The sequence below is a fragment of the Pyrgilauda ruficollis genome, unplaced genomic scaffold (assembly GCF_017590135.1).
Source record: "Pyrgilauda ruficollis isolate IOZ18807 unplaced genomic scaffold, ASM1759013v1 scaffold13, whole genome shotgun sequence".
Lineage (NCBI taxonomy): Eukaryota > Metazoa > Chordata > Aves > Passeriformes > Passeridae > Pyrgilauda > Pyrgilauda ruficollis.
This window is the reverse complement of record NW_024511432.1, coordinates 10,472,185-10,499,697: the sequence shown is the minus strand read 5'-3', so window position 1 is coordinate 10,499,697 and position 27,513 is coordinate 10,472,185. Positions and strand designations below refer to the sequence as shown.

The window sequence follows — 27,513 nt, the reverse complement described above, 5'->3', positions numbered from 1 at the left end:
TTTGACCTTTATTTGGGCTGGGGAAAACACACAGCAGCCCCTGCAGATGAGATATTGGTCAGCAAATGCGAGGAAGAATTTGCTCAGAAGGCTGAGCAGCTCTTCACAGCCCAAATTAAAATCTCACCTATTTGGGGCAGGTCCTGATGCATGAACACTTTGAACACTTTATTTGATCCATTGAGTTTATTTGAGTTGTTTTCAGTGTCAGTAAATGGAAACACATCTGTGGTTGTAGGACCTGAAGATGTGCTCAGTCTGCCTTCAGGCCTCACTGACAGCCTTTGCACCAGCAGGTAAAATTCATTTTGGAACTGAAAAGATCCTGGCAGGTCCTGAAAAAAGTAAAGTGAACTGTCATTGAGCACTGCAGAGTAAAGGCTCAATCTGGATTTAGTTCTGATTTTCAACACTGCTGTATCGTGGGCTGGGGGGAAGCTGTTATGTGACTTTTCCAACATGTGCAATGTGTGTGTGTGAAAAGGCAAACAGTGTTGTGCAAAGAACAGAAGTTCCACATTTGCACATGCAGCTGTTTCAGGATTTACCCCAATACAGACTATTGATGGGAATAACATTTCTGCTTACACACCAATATCCTTGTTTCCTTTGTAAAAGCTTCCCCCCTCCTGCCCTGCTCCCATCCCCCTGTTGTCTTTGTGCCTAGTATTTTTCCACACTTTATTTCCTAAAAGACTAGCAGGTTTGACGATGCATTGTGATTTCTTTTCTACAGGGCTTTATGAAGGAAGCTGGAGGCAGTTCTCATTAGTCTCACTGACATCTTTTATCACTTATCAGAGGAACAAGCAAACGGAGAGCAATTCCTTTGATCATGGCAAAAGTAGAAAGAGTATTAAAAACCCTATGAAGATTCACTAAGTAGAAAGTGGAAAAGACAGTCTGTGGCATGTTTCAAAGTAGTAACAAGATTTAAAGTTGCCAGATTTGCTTGTATATATTAAAGAATTGTTAATGATGCTACATTTTACATGCATCCTTAGGTCTTTGTTTTTTTGTTTTCATTTGTTGTTTTTTTAAACAGGCAAAGGAGTTCTTAGGTAGAATGGATGGATTAGATCAATTGAAAAATATCTCTAAAAGGTGAGCTGTGTCAGAGAGGAGTTCTGTGATTCAATGAAAATTCTTGAAAATAAAAATAAGGCTGTAACGGTAGCACAATGGATTGGAAAAGAAACTCGCTCTCATGGGAGAATGTTAAGAAATCTTAAGAATTCCTTTTCTTTAGGAAGCTTTCTGTGGTGAATCAATGCATGTTTGTGAAGACTGCATGTAGGAACTGCAATGCTTGCAATTATCCATGTATACCTGACTGCCTAGCTCTGACCTCAGAGTGCTGCTGCTTCTTCATTCTATGGAGAAAATAAGACTTTTTCAGTGGTTCTGAGTATTGATTCACCCACCATGATGTCCTTGTCTTGTGCCTTACATCATTACCAACAGGGCATTGACAACAAAGACAAGTGAATCTACCGTCCTACTCAGAGCTAATGAGCATTATGTACTCCAGATCCACTGGTGTGTTTCTGTATGGCTGCAGTTCAGTTTTCCACTGATTAAAAATCCCTTCTCAATTTCTATAGGGTGGTCAGCTCATATCTCAAAGCATCAGGTTCAAATTGCCCTTGAAAGTCGATTTCTCAACCTGTGAAAATACAGAGATCACAACTCTTTAGGCATTTTTTTTCAGCATGGACTCTGGGTCAGCCTTGTCCTTGCAGCATTTTTTACTACCATAGCTAATTTTTAACTGTGTTGATTTTGATTTTGGATGCAGTGTAATGCAATACATTTCTATAGCACCTTTTGTGCAAGCATCCCAGAGCACTTTCTGATCAAGCTAAAATTAGCTCTGAACTACATACAAATTCCAGAAAGATACATTTTAAAAAACAACAACCAAAACAACAACTAAAAAAACCCCACCAAATGGTAAAGAGAATGTAGAAGTTTATGCAGTTCAAAGTTAAAACAGGCAGAGGGGCAAATTCTCTCTTAGTCCAGAGAAAGAGGATGAGGTAATTGAAGGTACTGCTTTCTAGCAAGCTTGGGGTGTGATTCTCTGAGCAGAGCAGCGCACTGCACTGACTCTGCTGGCCTGAATGAACTGCACTGGGAATGACCTGGAGGTGGCAGGTGAAGCAATACATGGGTGGGTTATCAGATCTCCCTTTATGTACACATTGTTCCAATGTTTGCTGCCTCTGATAAGGAAAGGGAAAGCCACACAACTCTTTGTGATGCATGACCTCAGTCCTCCATAAGGAAGACAGTGGGAGAAATAAACAAACAGCTTTGAGGGACATGACTCATGGATCCAAAATGATACAAATGTTTTTGCAGAGCAAGGGGTTTGGAGATAAAGGAAACTTCAATTGGTTTCTCAGGATTGAAAAAAGAAGATTGTTGCCAGAAGCTGTCAGGAGGGACAGGGTGACATGCTGAGGAAGGAGGAAAATAGTTACTTTTTTTTTTTGCTAGACCTGGAGATCTTAATGAAAATCAGACTAGCATCTGACCTCTTTTATTGTTGCAAGAATTCCTTTGATCCTTTTCAATAAGTAGGATGTCTCTTTAAGGCAGTCATTCAATCATCACTATTGTGTCTAGATGGAAGAGAACTGTAGGTTGTGAAGATATATAAAAATTGAAGAGAGATGGTGCCTGAAATAGGTGCTGGTGGTCTGGAATAACACCAAGGGAAACTAATCAGAGTCACTGCTCTGGTAATACTTGGTAACAGCTCTGCCTGTCCTGAAGGTCAGGCTGGTAGAATTCCACCATGGCTTGTCCCTGGTGCTTTCTGAGCAGTGAGACAGAGGTTATCAGTGGCAACCTCAAACCATGGCAACTGCATGACCAGTGCAGATGCTTCAGGGTCATCTTCAACAGGCAGGAAAACCTGAAGGCAGTGAAGAAGAGACATCTTAAAGCTGCGCTGTTAGGAAAGACAGTATTTGAAGTCTGGCATTTGTTACAAGGAAGAATGAAAAAACATGTAGTCAGATTTTTAAATGCATCAGTACAAGGAGACATAAGCTCTTGTAAGCATAGCCAATAGATCAAGCAAGTTGCATTTTCTGTAGAGATGATCTCTACACAGAGATGTAGAGATTCTGTAGAGATATGCTTTCAATACTTTATGGCCCAGACTGTAGCTGAACATTTACTACAGGGTGCAGCTGAGCTGTACTCATCCTGCAGGACGGGCAGGGAGCGTGTATGTGTGAAAAAAAGCCCAGAGGTTGAGCTTTTTAGGTTTCTAAGGCTGTGTGTACTGTTGTGAAATTAAGAAGTTTAGCAAAACAAGAAGAAAAATTGTGGAGAGGGAATGCATTCAGACTATATTGTTCAGTGAATAAATCCCATCTGGGCCTGAGGACAGACCAGGTCAGCTGGGAAGTTAAGGGCACCTCTTGGGCTTGTCCTGCTGCAGCCAGTCCTGTCTGTGTGCTGTAGTGAATTGTCAAATTAGGCAGTGGTGGGGGGGAGATGGTCAATGCTCTAGATCTAGAGACCTTCCCATAGCTAGTAAATCTATTTTGCTCCAAATATAATTGCAGTGTCTGAGGCAAAGAGAATGGGATGGAGGAGGGAGCAGAGAGGTCTCTGGAGCCACACAGTGATTTTGTGAAACATGCAAAATAGCAGCTACAAATACATCCAGGGGAATGACTGAATCTCTGGAGTGACACATAATCTGCCCAGCTCTAGAACATGGCTCCTCTGACAGTGGTTAGCTGTGGAATTGTGCTTTGTCTCAACTTTCCACTTGATGCTTTTGCCATGTTTTCTGCTCCCTCATCCTCTCTGTTGTGAGCATCAGTGGCCAACACAGGGAAAACATGCTGAGATGAGATAAAGAATATCCTTCTGCCCTCATCCTCTGCCTCTTACCTTAGGTTTGGAAGGGGCTTGGGGTGGCAGCAGCAAACAAAGGTTGTTTCAGAGTGCTCTGCCTTCCAATAGGAAAATGAATTCCTTTCCTATACAGAAGATTTATGTGGCAAATTAGGTCAGTTATCATTAAGCTGCTGCACAGCAGGACAAATCATAATTTTAAATACATTTCAAATCTAAGTACGTGTAAAATACATTCTGATGCAGTACAAATCAAGCCTCTTACAGTTGCTATGTGGACCACTCAGATGAACATGAAGCATAATAATCAAGGAATAAGTTACTTGGGCTTACTGCTGCTTGTGAAGACTATAATTAATACTGTTGTTTATGTTTACTTATAACCAAGTATCCTCACTAATATCTTCTTAGATAAGAAATGTATAAATGCATAAACCAAAACCAGTTTTCCCTGTCAGTCTCTCTGGGGCACTGTTTTTACCATAAAGATCTGCATGACTCTTTGCTCTCCAAAGGAGATGAAATGAATGAAAACTTACACCCAAGTGACCAACCATTTGTTTCTCTTCTTAAGATTTTTCTCTCTGTCTTCTTGTTTCACAAATAACAAACTTTTTTTCTTGGCTACATATTTTTGAGTCTCCTTTTTTGATCATCACAATTTAGTTTCATGGCAGACTTTATAATCTCATGGGCACCAGAGCCCTCTGCCAAGGTTTATGCAGATTTAAAGCCCGGATTAATCTTGCCCAGTATTTATAAAATGTTCTGAACACATGAAGCACTATAAAAGCACTGTATCTTTTTTCTTTCTTTCTTTTTTCTTTTCCTTCCATGATTTCTGGAAGAACCTGAATAAGAAGAAGGCAGACACCCCTTTCAAAGATTTCACCTCCTGAGACTATTCTTTCAAAGACTTTGGCAAAGTCTTCCTGCTTTTTACTGCCTCTGGACTGCCCAGTTCCCTCATGCTGTTTCTAAAAGCTAGCAGATTCTGCAGAAACCTTCTGGAAAAAAACTATCTTGATGCAGGGGGAGGCTGCTTTCAAACTCTGGTCTGCAGCTGGCAGTCAGTGGGGGGGAGAAGCCAGTCTCCAAATCCAGGCCATCCCAGCAACTTGATAAAAATCATTGTAACAACTCAAGGAACTGCAGGCCGATGCTGGATCTGTTGTGTTTCTCAGGGGCTGCTTCCAAAACCAAATTTCTGTGTTTTGCAGCTTAAAGCACAGATAAAGGAGGTGACTGGGAACTATGGTCCAGGTTTAGTCATCATTTCTTCCTCTTCCATGTTATCAACCAGAGGACAATGCTCAATATCAAAACATGCCTATGGATACTGTCTGCAGTGTATTTCTGTACATAAATTAACAGATGTATTTTATAGTAGTCGGACTCAAAACAGGATCAGATCTCATTTTCCTACTTGGGAGTGCAGCTTTTTAAAATGGAGTCATTGAACTTTCCCCAGCACTATTCAGAAGGCATCATGGGCCCATTTATTTTTACTTCCCTCCCCCCATTATTTGATAGTTCTTTTAAGAGTTGTGAGTTTTACTTGGTTCCTTTTGATCAGAAGGAAAAGGTACTGTAGGAACTGAGACGCTGCAGTGATTCTGGCTTTGAACTCACCAGGTCTAAAAGCCTGCAAGAACATTTTCTCTTTCAGCTTTCCAGCCAGCTCCTAGAGCTCTGCCTGATAAAGGGCTGTGGTAAATTGTCCTGAAGGACAGCTGGAAAGCAAGGCACTACAGTCTGAGCCCACAATGGAGCTGAGAGATATATATTTAGTTTAATCATATTAAAATTTAAATGTTAAACTTTAGAGTATATTTTTTTTTTAATAAAATTCAAGTCATTAAAAAAAGTTCTTCGCTCCATTCCCTTGAGCTGGCAGGGTCCTGAGCTCCTGAAAATGCTGCGGCTCCATCTAGTGGCACTGCAGCCCCTGCCGGGGCAGCAAAGCCTGGGCAATCACTGCCACCCGGGAGAAATAGTGGGATTTAAGTCCCGCATTTTCAGTAAAATTCTTTAATAATTCCTGTCGGTTATCACAGGGTCTTGCACTGTCTTGAATGAAAAATATTTAAATTACACTAGTTTAGAGAGATTAGTATATGGAAGTTCATCCAGTTATTTCTCTGCAGCATTTTTCTGAATAATCGCAGTTACATATGTATTCCTATTTCTAATAAAAGGAGGTTGTATGTTTAAAACTGGCACACTTTCTCTCTCGCTACATATATATGTATGCATATAAAACCATGAGGTGCTTGTAAAAGTAACTTTGATTCAAAATTCTTAAACATTTGGAAAGCATTTATTAAGCATCAAAACATTCAAATTTGCTTGCTCTTTCCCCTCATCAACCATCTGTCCATCCAAACATCCACTGAGTATAGGGATTGTTTATACAGACAGTAGGACTTATTCTGTTCTCCACTACATTATAACTTAATTTATTTCAGTGTAGCTACTCTCAGCTCTTACTGGTCTGACATGAAAATTTGTGTCTTGTGCATCTACAGAGCATATACATATTCACAAAGCGTGATGAACATATGTTGTAATGTGATCTGAATGTAAATAGGTTGGTTCTTTGGGGTTCTCACCTCACCCAGATGGGAATTGACATTCAGTATTTTACACCATTACAACTGTGTTTTGTTTTTCAACACATCTTGCTCCTGCCTTTGATCTAATAAAAAAATAAACATTCTTGATTTGCTTTGCTCAGCTGCTGTCTCAGCCACAAAACCTAGATTTCATCTTGTGTCCTGAACTCCACTCCCATGCTGATTGTACAAATCTGTTGAATTCAATAAATGTATTTAGCCTTATTAAGATTCAGGAAAGCAAATATTATCCTCCAGTGATGCAGCAGATAACAGGAGTTAATAACAAGTATGTGATAAAGATCACAGGATTCCCTGTAAACAAGATGCTGCATTGCACAGAGAGCATCTTGTCTGCATATGTTTCATAAGTAACTAGGCATCCTCATGGGCTTCTTTAGTTATTTTAGAAAGTTGTGTAAACAGTATTATCTGCTTAATGCCCCAAATGATATAATAATTGATATGGAAATGGGGCAAAGCTCAATAGATTGTAATGCAACTCTCCATGGACTCTTCGAGATGATCTGCCCAGATTTTATTTAAATTTTTTTCTCACTTGTATGCAGCCTGTAGTTTGTTAGACATGCTAGGCAGATGTTGGTTGGACAGCATTTTTTTTTACCTTTTTTCCTGTGAACAAGTTAAATGTGAATTTATACTTGGATTGGTATCTGTTGTAGGTATACTTCAGAGTTGTCAATAGCAATTGGAAATGTAAGACCATACTGCAAAGCTCTGATGTACTGTGTGCTGTTGTTGAGAAAAGTGGACAGTAATAGATTGCTGATGTATATGGCACTCTGTAGTGGTTGTGGGATTCTTCTTGTTTAGGCTACAAGAGCACTGGAAAGAAATTCCAAAGTTCTAAGAAATACTTAAAACTGGAAAAAATGTGTTTGAAAATATTTTTCTGTTCCTTCTTGCAGGAAATGATACTGAAGTCTGTAGGTTTTTTATATATTCTAAAAATCTCTTAGGCAAGACTTTTGCTTTTTTATAAAGTAGTGGTTAAACTATGTGTGCTATTCAACCGCTTATCAGTTCTTCAAATATGTTAATTAGTCAGAAATGTTTTCTCTTGCATCGACACCTCTGGCAGTTTTCTCAGGGTTATGACAGCAGGCACAGGTGAAGCCATGCTGTGGCTGCTCATGCAAGTACTTAAGAACACACAACTGTGGCATGTCTCTTTTTGCAAAGCTGGGATGCCAGTTGTGCTTCAGTATTTCTTCAGGCAGTCAGTGTGGTCTCCAGACCACTGCATTAGACTTGGGGAAAAATCACTTCTCTTACTTGTACCACAATTCCCCTAGCTGTAAAAATTATGGGGAAAATTATGCATTGGAATGTACTGCTAAGATATATATAAAATATAGTTTTATAGAAGAAGACAAAGTAATATTGGTATTCAAAAGAAATCTGAGATTTGGTTAGTTGATCAAAGTCACTCAGTGGGCTTGGGACACCGCCAAGAGCAGAGCTTGGGTCTCAAGACCTTCAGCTGCAGAGTGACTCCAGCCACCTTCCAGGTATGGAAAATGGCTGATGAAGGTTAGTGATGCAAACAGGACAAATGCCAGCAAATGTTTGTTTCTATCTATTTCATTAAACTGAAGAAATATTTTGTAAAAAGGACACATTGTTTGGGGAGACAGGAGAAGGATGAAATGGATTTATTTATAAAACATGCTTTTATCACTCAAATACTGTACAGCAGTGAAGAGTGGAAGTAAAATGGCTGTGGGAAAGCAGGAACCACCTGTTTAGTTAATTTATGTTATGCTCTTGCATATGTGGCAGTGACAAAGTTTCCTTCTTCCAAAATAGTCTCACTGATGCAGTCCTTTTCCCTTTCTTTGACCTGGCACCTGGAGGGGTGAGATGTGTGCTCTGGGGACAGCACATGAAGCCTTTAGAGACTTCACAAACATTTCAGCCATTGCTTCTCCAGTGGCTTCTCAACAGGAGGTAAGGGAGGGACACAGGTAAGCAAGACAGGAAGATGTGCATGAAAATGGCAGCTATTTCTCTTCTGAGCCGTTCTCAAAACATTATTCAGAGGAAAACTAAGATGAGGTGGCTGGTGTAGAGCACCCATTCCATTGTTATACATACATCTTATGGAAATACAGCAACACTGCTTATTGCTGCAAAGTTAATGGGAGAGATGCTAATCTTGTCTGACTGCCTGCAGGAAATCTGTCCTACCTGCCTGCATATTTTTGACTGTGGAAGACAAAGCCAGAGAGAACCTGGTCCTTGCAGGCTTCTTACCAGTGGAAGACAGTATGGGAGCAGGAGTGCCATTACAATTTAGTTTAACAACATGTAACTTCTGTTACATGTAATAACATGTAACTCACTTTGTTGTAAAAATCAGCTATAAAAGGATATGCAGAGGTTGACTCTTGAAATGCGTGTAAAAGGAAGCAGAATTTTTTTGGCAGGTCCAACCACTCTGCGGTTCTACAGCTAAGAAATCAGAATTGGCTGATTTTCTGTGGGGCTGATCAGCCAGCTTGGTCTCATTACAGTATTACAGTAAAATGTAATATAGAGATAATTTTGTAACTTCTCTAGTTTATTAAGAAATAACACCCGATTCTAAAATAAGACTGCAGTGGTAGAGAAACTGCAATCCACAATAAGCACACAGGTTTGGCAACTCAATCCCTCTAAAATTCTCTTCTGCCTCAAGATATCCTTGAGAATTGGAATAGGCTTGTATAAATCAAAGTTGCCTCTATCCTAATGCACATTTCCAAGTTAAATGCTGGACTCATTCAGTCAAGTTTCACAACTGTCCTGTTCCATGAGTACTGAGAACCTGAATCAGGAAACTTTATGGGGCAGTACTGTGGGGGGAAGTACGGGCACAGAGATTCAGTTCCTTGTGCTGAGTTCAGACGAAGTCTGTGGCAGAGCGCCAGGTGAAATCCAGGCACAGTGCAGCTACAAAAGGCATGCCAGGGGGAACACAGAACTGCCAAAACAAGGTTCCCTCCACACCTTTCTGTTTAGAAAAAGACGTCACCCAGGATTGCTTTTAAAGCTCTGCCTAGGGTTAGGGTTCCAAAAACCACACAGCCTACAGCTCTAGGCACACTGCAGCTACAACAGGCATGCCAAGGGGAACACAGAACTGCCACAACATGGCTCCTGGCACAGCTTCTTCCTTTGAGCCAGCCCTTGTCCAAGGGTATTTTACTGCTCTGCCTAGGGTTAGGGTTAAACCTAGGGTTAGGGATCCAAAAACCACAAAGCCCAGAGCTCCAAGCACACTGCTGTTGCAAAAGGCATGTCAGGGGGAACACAGAACTGCCAAAATATAACCCTAACCCTAATGGCCTAACCCTAAACTGAACTCTAACCTTCACCCTAATGGCCAAATCCTAATCCTAACCCTAACCCTAAAGGATGAGCCCTAATTGCCTAACCCTAACCCTAACCATTACCCTAAACCCCTAATCCTAATGGCCTAACCTTAATCCTAAATCTAACCCTAATGGCCTAACCCTAATCCTAACTCTAACCCTCACTGTAAGCCTAACCATAACCCTAACCCAACCCTAACCCTAACCTGCCAATGCTCACCCTGGTGTGTGTATACCTTTCAAATGCCTCCTGCCTGAAATGTATCACAGATTTAATTTACACACCAGCAATGAAAGCAGTGATCACCAGATGGCTGCTGTTGGGAGGGCACTTTCTGTGCATCACCAGTCTGAGCTCCTTGGCAATATCAGCAAGGACACCAAACTGAGGCTAATCTCAAGCAGGCAGCTCTCACATGCCTTTAAAGAGGCAGGTAGGTATTCATGGACCATCCCACAGAAACTGAGGAGGATCCAAGAAAACTGTGCCTAGGATGCTGCACACAAGGATGGGAGGGGGCAAAAGGGAGGAAATAATTTTTTTCCACAATCTGTTGTGGTGTTACAGCAGTGTGAAGGCTATGCTTCCTTTCTGCCTGAACTTGAAACTGCCCGAGTGTGATGCAGACCCCAGACAAGCTTTTTTCTTCACTGCTTTGTTACTGATTCACACATCCTCTAAGAAGGTGTTACCTTTGATCCGTTTTAACTGTCCTGCAATATGCTATGTTGTGGGAAGATTAGCCCTTAAGTCTCTTAATTAATTACTCTTAATTCTATTACTTCTGTATAACTAGCAAAAATAATAATTGTCAAATAACAAATAATCCATGTATTTTGTGTTTAATGCCTAGCTGTTAATAGCTACTTAAAATATTAACTTTCCACCCCAGACAGTCCTATTATTCTGTATTTTTTTCAAGGCATCCTTCTTGCAACAATACACAACAAAGTTTTTCAGCTTCAGTGCACTTCCAATTAGCTGAATCTTTCATGTCTCGGGGAGAAAAATTAATACAGTTATTCCTAAGTTATAGACAATGTCATTGTGGTGCAGGTAGTATCTGTAACAGAAGTACAGGGCTGAAAGTACTCAGTGGACTAAGTTCAGCAGAGAATAATGACCCATGCTAGATAATGACAAGCTTATTACAATATTTATGAGAATTAATTTACCAGATTGTTAAAATAAGTGTATGGGAGGGACCTTAAAGTGGAGGGAAATTACCAAGGCAGACAAGCAAACAAGAATGTGCCTTCAATGCAGAAAAGTCAAAAAACTGCGTTAGTTCCAAAAAGAGATGAAGTGTATTCCCTCATCTGTGATGGAGTGACCATCACTTGTATTTTTTGCTCCCACCCAAGTTGATTGTAAACCTTCCCCATCTTCCTGCCCACAGCAGCTGAATTCAGTGGGAACAGGACCAACCCCATCATCCTCAGAAATGGCAAAGCGCCATTTGACCAGGTCCCAGCTGGAGGAACAAAAAACTACATTCAGTGTCTGAGGATGTAGCCTTCAGATTGCATCTACTGAGAAGATATTTTTCTTCCTGAAAGGAAGTAAGTAGTTTCCGCATGAACAAGTAATGACTCTGATTCTGTAGATTTTCAAGTACTTTATTAATTGTATTTTCTTATTCTGACTTTTCACACGAAACAAGCTATGTTCAAAATAACCAAATCATAAATTATTCTTTTCTTGCACTTTTCCTTCAAGAAACCTTAAAGTGCTCCTCGGGAACTCCTCATATCTGTACAGTAGATGTAATATATTCCAACATAGATGTTAATGTCCCTTTGAACATAGAGGATATTTAATTTTTTTCCTATTAAAACAATGTTATGCAACACAATCAGGTAATTTCCAGTTCCCATTCTTTCAAGAGTTTGCTCTTTCATTAAATTTTTCTTATGTTCACCGTACATACTCCCGAACTGCGAGTTCTTTCAGGGTAAAAACCCGTATGGGATCTTTCTTTGTCTTCCATTCTTCCAGTTTTTCTTGCAAAGACAGAAAATCCTTGCCAAGCTCATATGCCAGAGTGATCATTGTTTCTAACAGTGGCACATAATACCTGTGGCTGGTATGCACACAAAGGCGTGACAGAGCTTTTTCTGCAAATTCAAAGGCACTTGCTGGGTTTTCCAGGTCCTTGTGGCACACCACGATGGCACAGAGAGTAGGGACAATTGCAACAGGGTTCCCTCTCGTCAGCCTTTCCTGCAGCCCAATGACTTCTAAAAGGATTTCCAAAGCTTTGGTGTACTGGCCACCCCGCAGGCAACCATATGCTTCCTGAAGCTCCGGCCTTGTTAAAAAATCAATAAATTTTTTTGATCTTCTGATGTATTTCATAGAATATAGGAGTCTCAGGTAGTCCTTGAAGGCTAATTTTCTTTCATTGATTATTTCTTCTGTGAAGTTTCCTGTTAGAGCTTTTTTGGGAAAGGTTACATCTTCCAGTTCTTCGCTAAATTCTTCCAGCAGTTTTCTGTGCAGTTTTTCAAAATCTGAATAACGCCGCTCAATTACAGACTTGTTGCTGTCAAAACTCCCTGTTTGCAAAATGATGATTTTATACATCTAAACACAATCAAAGAGAAAAAATAAGCATGAGAAGGGACCATTCTAGCCCCAGTGCAGTCAGATTTTGTCTGCAAAGCAGACTTTGTGCTTGTTCAGTCCTCTGGCTGAAACACTCCTGCACCAATTTTCTGTGTGTAATCTCATGTACTCCTATGGCAGTGCTGCTAAATCAGTTACTGCCTGGGATTACAGTGCATGCTCAGTGTAGACCTGAAAGATCTGCAGCCATCAAACTAAAAATTCCCACCTCCTGCTGTTCTGTACTTCTGTCACCAGGCTTAGGCTTAGCACGTAAGTAAGTTGTACATAAAGAGAGCGCTAATAGATCCCATCCTGCAAGGTGCTGGGAAAGCAAACTAGCAGCAGACTGAAGCACATGAAAACACTCACAAAGCATTTCTGTACTTTGTTTATAACAGCCATGGCTGCTGTAATCAATCATCTACAGTGAACTAAATGGATTTCCCAGACTTAATATTGAATGTAATCTATTTTACATCAGTCATAATATTCAGAAATGCCCTTTGTATAAGACATTCCTAGGGATTTGGGGTGTTAGTAATGCTGTGAAGGAAGAGGGAGTATTTGGCAATATATCTGGTGTGTGCAATAATAAGATGGAGCAACTCCAAATACTTTTCTCTCTTCTAAATCATTATCCTGTATTCAAACTAAATTCACATTTAAATAATACCAAAAAAGTAACATTTCTACAGCAATCTGCTATCCAAAGCCCTTCACTAGCAGCTAACAGCTGTGCTGCCCCACTTAACAGTACTCAAGAGCACATCTTCCTCAGCTCTTCACTAGCCCCAAAAAGACCATAATAAATGTGGTATTGGGCAAATAGCTGCAAAATTCTGTGCTGTGTTGTCCAAATAATCTCTTCTGGTTCTGATCCAAGCACAGTGATGCTGAGGAAGGGCCAATCCCTAACGTGTGTAAACCATGGTAGCTCCACAGGGCTCAGTTTAACTGTGTCACCAGACACCAGCTAAGGACACAGACTGCTGACCTCCTGGATGATGACCATGTTCACTTCCAACTTCACCCTGTGCCCATTAATTTACACAGGAGCTGGAGGGGTTTTGCTCATGCCAGTTATTTTCTCTGCTGCTGTTGAAGGCTGCAAACCAGCACTCGCTCTATGCCTGTCTGATTCTCTTCCTTGTTTTTCCTTAAAGAGAAATTCTCTCTTTTAATCTTTGTAAATGATCTTTACAGGCACTTCTTGAAAGGCTTCTAAATTTGAGCTGACTTCTCTGATCTCTTTTCATTTGTAAGCACTGTGACATTTTCCTATACTTTGTCCTGCTCCCTGCTGAAAAGTGTATATATGCCTGATGCATTCTAAAACAATCATAAGAGCATTTTTTTTAAAGCTATCATTTTATCAAGGGCAGCTAAGTGAATAATTTACAAGTACTTGCTTTTTTATTTGTGGAGCGTGCATGAAAAAGGTAAGAAGTAGCACTTAATTAGACTGTCATTCAAATTGGCTCAGTTTTGTTGTAATGTAAATCTTTTTGCCTAGGCTTGTGACTTATGACTAAGTTTATTTGCACACATGCTGAATGATACTCTTGCTCTCATGCAGTTGCACAAAATCAATTTCTAGCTATTCAGAAGCTGAATATTCAGGGGTGTATGCAAGAAAAGCAGCAACTAAGTAGGTGTGTCCAGTATGCAACAAGATGTAAGGACAGTCTCCAAAACATTTATGTGTTTCAAATTCTACCAAACCGGATCACCCAGTATCAGCAATGCTGATTCTTGGCATTTTTCATCTACAGATCTCACAGACTGTAGCAAACAAGGAAATCATCTCTATCTGAATTTCACAGGAGTACTAAAAGGCACTCAGTCTAGATCAGTCCTTCTGAAGGCCAGGGGCAGAATCAGAAATAAAAGCTTTGTACAGTCAGTACTGGGGGAAAGATACAAAAATCCAACCTACTTGGTTGTTCCCACTCCTCATACTCATGTTTCATCTTAAAAATATGACAGAAACATGCCACCTAAGGGAGCTCCAAGTAGGGAAGGGGAACAATCCCAAGTGATCTAGCTGGAGGATGTCTTAGACTTTGTCAACATCAAAGAATTCTGCACTTGTGTTAAGAGAAACCTCTGATGTGGAAGTTACACAAATTCACTGCAGCTGCTACAGCTGGCTACCTCAGTGGAAGTGTAAATATACAGATATTTTTATATTTGTGTGAATTTCCTTAATGTTGACAAAACTCTGTGTTTTAAGGATACTCAAGATACTAATTTATTTGATAACACTTTTCCACTGCAGCAGATTTTGTGAACTGACTGTCAGAGGGTTTTTTAAGATGCAGATTCCACCAGGCAGGCCCATGCAATCAGTGAGAACAGGTTCTATTCAGTGTGATCCTGGCTTGCAAAACTTGGCCCTTGCTGAGGCTTTCATGTAGTGAGGCCTGCTGTGTGCTGTGCAGACCCCTGCAGAGTGAATAAAAATTAATGATCTTCTTACATATTCATTTCTTAGCTTACCACGTATTTAGATAAGTGGTGCTCTACAGTTCTGGTCGATGGGATTTCAAAAAGGAGTTTGATTTGTTTGCACTGGCGTTTCTCATTCCTCCAGTATTCCTGAAGCTCCTTAGTGGTCATCGAAGAGTTGGGACTTAGGGTTGCACTGGAATCTAAAATCAATATATTTAGTATTTCAGATTATATTCTTTGCATTTGGAAAGAAAATTCTTATGTATTTATTGTGAAAGGACAGTCTAGATATTCTGTTGCTGTAACAGCATGACCTAAAGACTGATAAAATAAGTGATTTCACTGCTGACAGGAACAGATGCTTTGAGGAAAGCTATTAGGGTCTGACATTTTGAAAGAAAACTATCACCTGCAGAATACAAAATTGTAGAGAACCTGCTGCCATGAAATATTGTATGTCAAGGTTGTAACCTAGGGCACAATCTGAGCAGGAGATTTTCTTCATCGTCCCAGAAGGAGCCCTAAGAAACACTGACCGAGTCTTTTGAGACAGATGTTTCTCCAGGGTTCTTTGTTGCTAAATGGATGAGATAATACAATGCAGCTGCAAATTCAAACATATTTTCAACAAACTGACCCTACTCAAATATGGGGTTTGTGCAGTAATAGGAGAAAGCTGAGAAAACATGAATCTCCTAAGCTCAAAGTTGGATAACCAGCTCAGCTGAAGGAGGATTTCCCACATTCTCTTTTTTTTTTTTTTTCTGTAGCTGAACTGATGGCAGAGTTCAGCTATATATATATGTTTTATATATATATACACATACACCTATATATACACATATATACATATACATATATAATCTATAAATTTTTTACATATATAATATATATATTTTTATATACCTCCCTCCTTTCCCGTCTCTCTCTTCCCACAGTCACATACACACACACACACATATATATATATTTGTGCACATACAAAAAATATGGGACAGCTGGTTGGAGAGTTTGCTTAAAGGAGAATTTGATGTAAAATTTAAAAAATTTCTCTGTCTTTGAAATCTACTGACAATAGGTTTCATCAGGTGCCATATAGGCTAGATAAGTGGATAAAATAAATGGAATATTTGTATCTCAGTGTGCACACTGGTCCCAGTTTCTAATCAAGGATGTCTTTGTCAAGGCAGTCAGCTGAAGTCAGTCTACAGTGTATGGAGCCAATGGAGGTGAAGGAGCACAACTGAAGGGTAGGAGAACAGCCTGATGAAGAAACAGACTTGTAAAGGCACCACAGTACTCTTTCAGTGGCCTCCCTTTTACATGTTCTTAATCATTTGACCATACAATTTCAATTATCAAGGCCTTGGGGGTTTGGCTCAAAGCATCTATTTCCTAGGAGAGGTGGTTTTCATGACATCCTTCCAGATTTAAAATCTTGATGAGATTATATACATTTAAGGTTATACATAACATTTTATTTAATAACAGATAAGAGTAATCTTAGGCACGGTGAACGTTCAGTGCTGCCTCTTTAAAGGCATGTGAGAGCTGCCTGCTTGAGATTAGCCTCAGTTTGGTGTCCTTGCTGATATTGCCAAGGAGCTCAGACTGGCGATGCACAGAAAGTGCCCTCCCAAGACCAGCTCTCTGGTGCTGGTGTGTAAATTAAATACATTTCAGGCAGGAGGCATTTGAAAGGAAACATCTGTGTGTGTATACACACACCAGGGTGAGCATCGGTTCCACCACTGCTACATTATTACTACAAGTGCACTCAAGGCTTTTTTCAGTGGAGTATGGCAGTACAGCTTTGAACCACTGCTGCGATAAATAAGCAAAGTTTTCGATACAAAATATTAACTCCATAAACAGCTAGATGAAAAATAAAATTAAAGGATAGCATCAACCTTGTGTCTCATCCTTTTCTGGGTCTTCTTTTCTCACTTCACATGAAATTTCAGCTTTGGGTTGATTTTCTTCTTTATCAGACGGACTTGTGGTAGAAGATGTAGTAATTCTGCTTACAGCTTCCAACAGTTCCCTTTCTGCTGTGCAGTGTGAATCTTGGTCCATTGCTTGCTACCACTGAAAGATTACAAACCCCATGACATTTCTTAGTACCACACCTTTAGGGGATCCACTTTGGCAATTTTCTTGTATTATTCATTCTGTTGTTTTCATTCTATTCATTCATCTTTCATTCTATGTTCTCTGTGAACTTGTATCAGTGCAACTTCATAAAAACTAAAGTAATAAATAGAAATATCTACATAGCAAGAACCATGCCTATTACTCTTACCAGTGAAAGTGTTTGGATATTTTTCTGTCAGCTTAAAATCAAATAAGAAAACCATAAGAAGTTATGTTGAATAAGATTAGATGGAGAACTCAGTTCTTACCTATGAGAATTTTATCATGAACTTCAGTGTGGGCAGATTTCTTCCTCCTTGTATTTTGCCCTCAGGCTTGCAAGTATGAACTCAGATGAACCAAAAATCTTTGAGATAATTAGTATAACCAGCAGCCTGGTTCTCTTACACTGCTAAAATTTATTGTTCTCAGGACTCAAAAACTTATTGTCTGTTCTTAATCACAACCTGTAGGACAAAATAGGGTGAAAATGTCTAAAATAATAGAAAGTTTTTATCATATTTCACAGTTTTAGGTTCCCTCCAGAGACTTGTCTCTGTATGGTGAAAACAAAACAACTGACTTTGACAATGGCTTGATGGAAGGAGATCTGAATTTTCTTATTATTAGACAGGAAGTATTCTCCTTTTACTTGTTCTTTTACCCTAGATATACTGTGCTACTTTAGATCTGTTCTGGTAGGACCACTGTTTTGCCATGTACTGACAAAATGCTTTACACAATATACTCCTACTCCACAGACCATGCTGGCCATTCTGCTGCTTAAATATCTCCACATTTAAGGATGTTCTTTGATTTGTTGGGGTTTTTTTAAACGAACAAACAAAACCTGCCTGTTGCACCACTGTGTTACACGAGAAGTTGAAAAAGTTCTAAGAACATCCTAACAACTTTGCCAAGGTGCCGTGTTCCCTCAGCATGAGCAAAGTGTTGCTCGCAGTTCAGCCAACAAGTGAAAACCAAGAAGCTCTGCTGAAATAATGCCCAAGCAGTAGTTATTAAGCAATGGGAGGTTTTAGGAGGGTTGCTGCCACACATCATTTTGCCTCTACTCGTCTACCACACAGTTATGCAATGCTGGATATGGAGGTGAGGAAACTCCTTCAGCAGACCTATTGATTTCTGGCAAGTTGCAAGGCTATAAAAAGAAAAGAAATTACTTTCCTCACTGGAAATAATGGAAGTGCAAACCACTTTCCTCTAACAGAAACCTATCCTTTGGCTGGCTTGCACAAGTAAGTGTACAGATGTTGTCATCCTCCTTAATGAAAGCATCATGGAAGCTCTTATTCTTGGAGTGAAAGTTCTTACTGCTCTTCAGTCCTCCTTATGATTTGCTTTTTGAACATGAAGAATAGCCACTTTCTTATTGTTTAACTGCTCAGTCTTTTGAAAATCACAAAAGAGTATATATTACAAGAACATATATAGTAGATTAAATGAGGAATCTGACAAAGGCCAAACAGCTTTAAATGACAACTTTTTTCTTGGATATGAGTTGCGATAACTTTATAAGAAAAATTGTGTTTACATTGAAAAAAACCTTTGTAAGTGCATAGTTTTATATTCATAAATATATATATGAGTATATATGTGTATATATACATGTACACATACATACATATATATATATTTATTTAATTCTATGTACTGGTTGAAAACATTGTTTACCAGGATACATAACACACCTGTAAACAGAAGAATGCAGAAGTGGGTGTTATGACACACAAGTTTTCTACCTTGAATATATGTACCTTAAATACTAACTGCACTTCATGCAAACAGTTTCATTTTCACAGCTAAAACTCACGGCAAGCTCTTTTAGCTAAGCTACTACTTATTTTTCCGTATTTAAACCAAAAAAAAAAAAAAAAAAAAAAAAAAAAAAAAAAAAAAAAAAAAAAAAAAAGAAAAAACAAAAACAAAAGCCTCCTGCAATACATTACAGGATGTTATCTAGAGCAGACACTCACCCTGTTCCGCGTCGGGGTAAGTGCTGCTGCAGCTCCCGCAGTGTTTTAAGCAGCACGAACCCCGGAGCGCCCGGAGCACCCACCTGGAAACCGCGGAGTTCCTTCGCCGGTGGCACACAGTGAGCGAGGCACGCCTGGCCTTTGCAGAGCGCGCAAAAAGATGTCTGTGCCTTCTTCGAGCGGGCACATTCCGTGTCTTACAAAAAGGAAGGAAGAAGGCTCGATGAAATGACACTTCCCCGTGCCATTGGCCCGATTGCGCACGAAGCCTCTGGTGCCTCCCCCGCCGGGGCCGCCCCGCTCCGGGGCTGCGGGGCTCCGAGCCTGCGCCCCCGGGCACCCCGGAGACCTCAACAGCAAGCGACACGGCCAACACAGCCCATGCAAACTACCCTGCATGGGCAGAGAAACCAAAAAAACACTCTTAGCAAAAGGGAGATTAGGGCGAGAAAAGAGCTAAATACGTAAAATGTACTTAAGCGGAAAAATAATGCCCCTTGGGATGTCTTTAAAATATAGGCTTAACATCCAGTTCAGGAAAAAAAATGCACATGGCATCACAACAAACAGCCTTGCTCTGCGTAAACTTGCACTTCTGACAGAAATCCTGATTCTGCATTGTGCAGAACACAAGATTAATTTCAAATATCTGCTCAATTAAATTTCAAATAGGAGCATTATCATATCTGACGTGATTACTAAACTTGAGATGGGCTTAGGAGTGTGCCTAAAATTAATCCTATATGTGCTTAAATTCATTGTTGAACTGAGGACAAGATAAAGAAGAATAATGTATTAATCCACATGTCCTTTGGCCAAGATGCTTCCTTTTGGAGTTCAGTTTGGAAATTTGCTTTAAACCATCAGGATAGCTATTCCTGGGGTAAATAATATGGGCTATCTTTTTTTAGTAAGGTAAGTTTCCCCTCTGCCAAAGTTCAATCACTAAAAAACCAAGCAATTTTAATGCAGCACAAATGTAGGAGGCAAGCATCCAAAGGACCACATGGATGCTGCCCCACACATTCCTTTAGAACAATTTAAAATAATGTAAAATCAGGGCCATAAACTGCTAATACTTCTCTTCTGCTTTATTTGCAACATAAAACAATGCCAACTTCAACTTGGACTTAGTCTAAATGTAGGAGTTTTGCCCAAATAGCTGTCAGAATGATGAAAAATCCCTTGCATGCAGCTACAGTCACACTGGCAAAAGCCCTGGAGTAGATGCTGTTATATTGGCAGAGTCCTTCGGCCACTTTAGCACATTCCATGAGAAAAGTGATTTAAGTTACACCCGAAAAGAAATCTGTGCTTGCCAATTCAGCTCCAAGGTGTAGCTATACCAGCCAACTCTTTTAAGTGCAGACAAGGCATGGGTTCCTGGCACTACTCTCATTCCTTTAAAGCTAGATTTATGGGTTTGGTTACAATTGTGAGCAAAAACTGAGGGGGATTTCAGTGTATTTCACTCATGCTGACAGCTTACAGATGTATCTAAGCTTTGAATTTGGAAACAGTTAATTTATGTGTTGCCAAAAAGCAGTGTATTATGTTGTGATGTTTAGTGCTATTGTCCTGCTCTTGGTAAAGCGAAAAGAAAAGAAAAAAGTACATTTTTCAGTTTATTAAATGTGACCTCTACTTTCAATTATTTTAGAATAAGTAAGTTCTAGTAAAATTAACCTGGATGATTAAAATAAATTAAATGTGTTAATATATTTACCAATCCGGGGTGTTCCACAAGACTTCTGCCTGCCTCAATAGAGGCAGCTATTATGGTCACAGCTGGCTCCTGAGGGTGTTCCACACGCCCAGGAGCTGTGACATCCACAGCAGGTTTGGCAGGCTGCAACTCCTCATCTTGCTCCCAGATGAGGAGCTCACATTTGGTCCAAACAGCACCTTGTCCTTCACTGGGACCCAGTGCTGTAAGTCTGGCAGCATTTTACTTTCCTAAGTGTCTACTTGATTAGCACGTGCAAAACACACTGCAGTACACAGTGTTGTTTGCTAGCAGAATGCACAACTAATATTTCTTTCTATATTCTCAGCTATGCTTCCAAATATTATGTAAAGGTTAAGAAGTTGAAAAGAAAATTTTCACAACGGTAGCAAAGCATTCTGAGAGACAGGCAAGTGCACTTACACCATCAATTTACCTTAATACTCATAAAACTGTGGTAAATTTTTATGGAAAAACATTTTCTGTCATTGTCAGGGATGGAAAAGGCATCCTGATGCAGTGGTTCACTCAGAGTTTGTATTCTGTGAAAGCACTTTGTCAGACATAAAGACCACGGTGTTACAATGCACCTACCAGGGGATATGGGAAATGTGTGCTCTGCAATAGTGCAGGAGTGAGGCAAGGTTAAAATCATAACAGTGCAGTGCATAAAAGGTGGCTGTCGTGTGAGTTATGCCCTCCATATCCATTTAAGATGAAATGACTCATTTTAAGAAGGAAGATGGAAAGTTTATGGCCAAAACTTGGTGAGCAGCCAAGAGATGAGCCAGCACTGTGATGCCATGTAAAGGATGCCTGCCACTCTTGAAAGGCTGTGTGCTTTTGATAGTTAAAGAACCAGCAGGGACTGCTGCCCCAGTGTCCTTTATTCTGCCTTGATTTATACCCTGATCTGGGCAGTTCCCATTTTCCCAATCAGACAGATTACAGAAACCCTGACAGATACAATATGTAACCATAGACTACAAAGCTGGTATCAGCTGGAAAATTTGGGAGCTAAATCAATGTCATATATGAACTGCAGTTTTCTGGCAGATTTTATTGTCATTTTATCACAGGCAGAGCAAGGTCTTATTCTTGTTAAAGAATGTGGCTGTAATATCCCTCTTACAAAACACTCTTCACCTTCTGTCCTAAGAAGTGCAGCTTCAGGCAACTTCACAGTCTGTGCTGTTTTGCCATCTCAAGTCCCAAACTATTTAGCTAAACATGGTTTATTTTACTAAATCATTCATCAGAACAGTAGATAATGACAAAAAGCCCTAAACAAACAAGGGCAGGCAGAAATACCTGACATATTTATCCAAGTCCCTTTTTATCATATAACTAATATTTAGAAAATGCAGTCATATTGTCTTTGATGCTTCTACAAGAATCTTTCCTCTCTGTTTTTTTTAAATGCAGCTGGATAAATACCAACCATTTCCATGTTTGAATTAGCAGAAAAAAAATCATCTGTTTTGATGAATATTCTGTACTTTTGGGGCAATGCTGTGATAAATGAATACCATACTCCTATCCTGGCACAGCACAAAATTCACTTCCATGCTATGTAATTGCACAGTGTTGTGTCATTTGGAAGTGGAATTTGTTTACCATACTTCATTATTACAAAACATATCTCTCTTAACAAGAGTGTAGTTTAAAGAAATCATTTGCTGTTTAATGGCAAATGTCTCGTGCTGGTGTTACTGACAGGGTTTTCAACATAAAAGAGACATAGCAGGCCCATTGTACACTGCCAAAATCCTGTTATCACTTTACAACTCCTTCATACTTCTGAAGGAGTATGAGGGAGCTTTAGAGTAAACAGCAGTCCTGGCCTGCCTTTCATCTGTGGTCTGTCAGTGACACGGAGCTGTGTGCAAGCCCAGTGGGTCAATAGGATATTAACTTGGGTTAATGTCACAAGCACTGTTCTGTCTGCAGAATGACAGGCTTTCTGAATGGGCCATGTTGGTCATTTTTCCTGCTGGATTCACAGAGGGTTAAGTGCATAATTACATGGAATACAGAGTATTTTTAAATATTTGGTTCTGAGTTATTAGGAACACTAAATGTAGTCATTCTTATCAAGCAGTTTGATAATTTATACTCATAATGTGTCTATCCCTTTTTCTCCTCACATATAATTATGGTGTACTTTGGCTAATACTTACAGTCCTGTTCCACATGTGATTTATTTATACCCAATGTGTAAACATAATGAAATTTGGGATAACAGGACTTAGAGCAGACATGTGAATGCAGTTTGCAGTAGCACAAAAGGCAGCTCCACAAGCAGAGGCTGCAGCAGCTGTGTGTAGATAGCCACCTTGAGGATCAGCAGAGCATGACTCGGGGTTACTTTGTGCTCTTCTGCAAAATGAGGAAGGCATAAATCTTAGTATATTGCTTAGTATAATATATTTTCAATGTTATTTATTGAACTAAAATGAAATGAGACTTTGAAATGCAATTTTTCTTTTAAGGAACTAGGGGGAATGATTAGTGTGACATCTCATTGTTTCCTCAGGAGTTCCCAAAAAACTCCTGCTGGTGTCTGTGTCCTTTCCATCTTACACATACCACACAAATAAAACCCCCAAATAAAACTTCCCATCTTCCTAGAAAAAACCTAGGCAGTGAGTGAGTCAGAGTGCTTCAGAGCTTAGACATGGGCACTCCAGCCTGATCTGGGGCTGCACTGGATCTGCTTACTGACTGTCTCTGGATTCTGGAGAGCTATGGGAAACAGGATAACGGGAACAGCCTTTAGCTAATGTTGAACTGCACGTTACTAAATTACATGAAAACATATATTAAGGGAATGCTACAGATGCTAAGAAACCAGGGAAGTGTTTATTTATATGCCAATATTACTGTAACCTCCTCAGGTACATGATCAAATGCTGTATCCTTAAAAGATGCTTCTTTGTAGGAAATCCACTTCTAAAAGTGCAAAACTTTAAAAATATTTTTAAATTAAATTTAAAGCACTAGTTTAGAATCCTACATGAATAAAAATGTATCTTCTCTAAAATAACTGGGTTTTTTAAAATGCTGAATGTGTGAATGGAGTCTTTAAACCTAACTGTCCTGTTGAGAAACTCCCTTCTATACCAGAGCTCATTCTCTCATTCATAATTTAAGCAGAACTCACTATCTATAAACAGCAGCAGACAGAGTAAGTGGAACAGTGGAAGTTGCTAAGTGGAGAGAATAGCGCAGCATTCAGATGACAGGCACAATCAAAAGTAGGTCGGGTAAAGAGGAACCACATTTGGCTTTTATTACATGAAATATTCAGTAGCATTACTTCAACTTCTTGGGAGTAAAAATATTTCAGAAGCGGGTATTGAAGCCAGACCGAAGCCTGACATCTGCGAGCCGGCTCCGGGGCCGGAGCGGAACCCCGCCGAGCTCCCGGGAGGGTCAGGGCCGGGCAGGGGAGCGGCCCTCGGCTGAAACCGCTCCTGGCTGCCCCCAGGCACACGGAGGGCCTGTCGTGATCCCGCCGGTAGCTGTGCTCCCGGCCCGGGCAGGTTCCTGACCGCACCGCGATGTCTCTGCCGCCTCCCGAGGAGCGTCTGTGCCGCCGCACGTGCTGCGGGCACAACGACCAGAGACTCCGGCTCAGGACTCGGCGCTGGAGGTGGGCGTGTCTCTTCCCAGGGCGGGCTCGGTCGGGGCGCAGCGGCCTCCAGCAGTGGAACCCAAGGCCGCGGAGCTCCCAGCCCTCAGAGCGCCCAGAGCCCTCAGGCAGCTCGGCCCCCGCGCGGGGCCGGGAGCGGAGCGTGGCACGCGCACCAACACCGGCGCGCAGCACCGGCGCCGCCGCTGGGGGCACGCGCACGGCACCCAATCAGCGCCTCCGGTGTGCCAGAAGTCCCGCCCTCCCGCCCTGCGTGACCAATCAGCGCCCTCCAGGGGGAGTGTTCCGCCATCCGCCCCCTGCCCTGCGGCTCATACAAGCGCGATGCGCTGGAAACCCCCGAATCCGCTGGTGACTGGCGGCGCTTGTCTCCAACAGCGCTGCGCAGCGGTGGCGCCGGAGCGCTGTGATTGGCTGCAGGCGCGGCGGAGGGCGGGCCCGCCGGGGCAGCAGGAGCGGGTGTGCGGGCGCTCGCTGCGCGGCCGCGGCGATGGGGCAGCGCGGAGAGGGCCGGGCCGGCGCGTCGGGCGCGTGAGGCCTCGGGACGGAGACGCGGGCGGGCGGGAGGCCCAGCCCGGGCCGGGCAGGAGGAGGTGAGGAGCGAGCGGGGCCCGGCGCGGCCGCGGGACGTCGCTCGGCGCCGTCGGGCAGGGGCGCGGCTGGCGCGGCCGCCTGCTCAGGCCGCACTCCGGCCGGTTCTCCGGGCGGTCACCGCGGCCCGCCGCCGTCCCTGCGGAGTTGGGGGAGCCGGGCCCCGCGGCGGGGCCGGGTAGGCCGGGGGTGGCGGTGGCTCCGCTCTTGGCGGGCCCTGCTGGGCCTTTCCGCCGCTTGAGCCTCACTCCCCGAGCAGCGCGTTGGCCGCTCCGGGAGAGTTTCGGGACTTTCCTTGCCCGTCCTGCGCGGAGCCGCCCGGGGAGCAGAGGAGATGCTCAGCTTTGGGCCAGGGGGAGGATCATTATTCTCCAGAGCTGAGCCTTGCACGGAGCCTAGTGGGTCGCACGGACGTGCCTTGCCATGGAACAGTCCGTGGGAGAAGCGGTGAAATACGATATTCGATGTAATTTCGGAATGTGAGCGCACGTATTTCAGTTTCTGGGGAGGGCTGGCCCGGGCTGTCCGCAGAGCGGCCGTATTGGTAAATCTCATAACGCCACAGCATTCTGGCCTTTGAGAATGATCCCTGTTCTTCCTCTCACGGGCATTGTTTGTATCAGATTTATAACGCCGAACACAACTACAGGTGCATTTTCTTTTAGGAATCATGCTACCGGTATGGACATCTTTGTATTACATTGGTTGCACCGCTGTTTTGAGAAGCAGTTTCTATTTCTTCCACTCATGGCTTGTATTGCCGACATGTAATTCTGTGCATTGACCTGCACCTAAATTTCCTTGCTCCTAGTTTTAACCTTCCCATGAAAATTGGTTTTGGGCTGTTGAAGAACAGAACTTTGCATCTCAGCTGGTTTAATTATATCTGGTATTAAGGTGTTAGTTTTTTAAAGAAACTGTACAGTTTATTTTAGCCTTTTCATTTTATACTCTGAATCAGAGCCACAGACGATTGTTCATTCTGAAATTTGATAGCTGGTTTAAATATCTTAATATAGTTCATCTAAGGCTCCTGCAGGGTAGGAACAGAGGTCTTGAATTTCAGAGCAAACTGTTATTCTGATGAGACGTCTCTGTAGCGACAACAGTGACTCACAACTGGGGAATAAAGGAAATTAGGGAAGCTTTGAAGTCAGATAGCTTATGGCCTACTCCTCACAATTTATAAAATGTTTTTTCTTCTGAAGTATGTAGTGTTGCAGTCATAATTGTGTTTTTCCTGTTTCTCCCCAAAGTCTTTTAAGCATGAAAAAATTCAGGTAGTGGGTGGAATAGAAGGATGCAGCTGAACAGGCTCTGACACTTAAATTGTCCCTGTTGGTGGTCAAGGTCTCTTGAGTTTGCACAAGTCTTGTAGCTGCAGGTGTGTTGTGCAGTGCAGTGATGCCTTTGTGGTAAGGATTAAGTTGCTTGGTTCCCAAGTTAATCAAACAGTGGTCTAATGTTTGTTCTGGTCATAGTCTGCTCGACTGTGCTGTTTGTTCTGCAAAGATTTTTCTATACTCTCAGAATTCTGTGGAAAATGGCTGTAAGAATAATCCTAAAATGAGTGGTGTATGTAAATGTATTTTTGATATATTGCCAAAACTTAATGCCCTTTTAACAAGCTTTTCTGTACTCTTAAAATACAAATTTATTCTAAAAGAAGGGTATTTGGCTTTTAAAGCTGTATGGGACAGTGGTTGTAGATAAGTTTTTAAAGGAAGGCATTTTAAATAGTGATAATGAACTCTTTAATAAAGAAAAGCCTTTTGGTACTATAGCCAGTGGGTTTAGTAACATTTCTGTGGGTGACTAGGGCTTTGAAAGACTGAAAGACCACAGACCACATAAAGTTATTACATAATCTAAATGCAGCTGTTGACAAGTTTTCAGCCTGAATTCTTCACTACTAAACATGTGAAGATTGTACTGTTGTAGCAATGCACTTGCAAACAAGATATACTTATTAAAAATAGATATGATAAAGCTTATTTTACAAAAAATCTTTTTTAAGCTGTTGAACTGACTTTCTCTTTTAGTATATTATTCCATGCATACTTACTAAAATTAATTATTTGTGTAAATGAAGTAGGAAAAATCAGGATCCCTGTAATGTTGGAGATATTTGTTTGAGGTCTCCTGGGGATTGAGAAACTTTGTGGAATGGCTCAAAAAAAAAAAAAGGAAAGTGATGTGTGTCAGCTCTTGAAAGAACATAAATGTTCTTGAGAACATAAAATGGAGCTATGAAAAACAAGACAGAGGGGTTTTTTCGTATTGTGTGGAAAAAGTAAAGGGAGAAAACTACTGAGAACTTGTATGAAACTCTTATTTTACCATCTGAGTAGACTTACAAAAACTATTTAATCATGTTTCCATGGGGGGCAGGAGGGGTGGAATCTTGCCATGTTCTTCATCAGTTTCCACATAAACTATTTCAGTCCTATGCTCACCACTTTTTTGTTACTCATTAAT

The 27,513-nt window shown here is 41.2% G+C and overlaps 1 protein-coding gene across 2 annotated transcripts; it reads right to left on the bottom strand.

Annotated features, from left to right (window-relative positions):
* Positions 1–11,512: 11,512 nt before the first annotated feature.
* On the bottom strand, positions 11,513–19,200 carry SNX20 (sorting nexin 20). Of its 2 annotated transcripts, XM_041458805.1 has the most exons (5): positions 19,064–19,135; positions 17,339–17,536; positions 16,847–17,024; positions 14,985–15,136; positions 11,513–12,461 (listed from the first exon to the last, which is right to left on the bottom strand). In XM_041458805.1, the coding sequence occupies exons 3-5, from the start codon at positions 17,010–17,012 to the stop codon at positions 11,793–11,795; spliced, it is 987 nt and encodes a 328-aa protein (XP_041314739.1). In that variant the 5' UTR covers positions 17,013–17,024; positions 17,339–17,536; positions 19,064–19,135; the 3' UTR covers positions 11,513–11,792. The 2 variants fall into 2 exon arrangements, with proteins under 2 accessions (XP_041314739.1, XP_041314740.1); XM_041458806.1 differs by lacking the exons at positions 17,339–17,536; positions 19,064–19,135 and adding an exon at positions 19,147–19,200.
* Between the last annotated feature and the right edge of the window lie 8,313 nt (positions 19,201–27,513).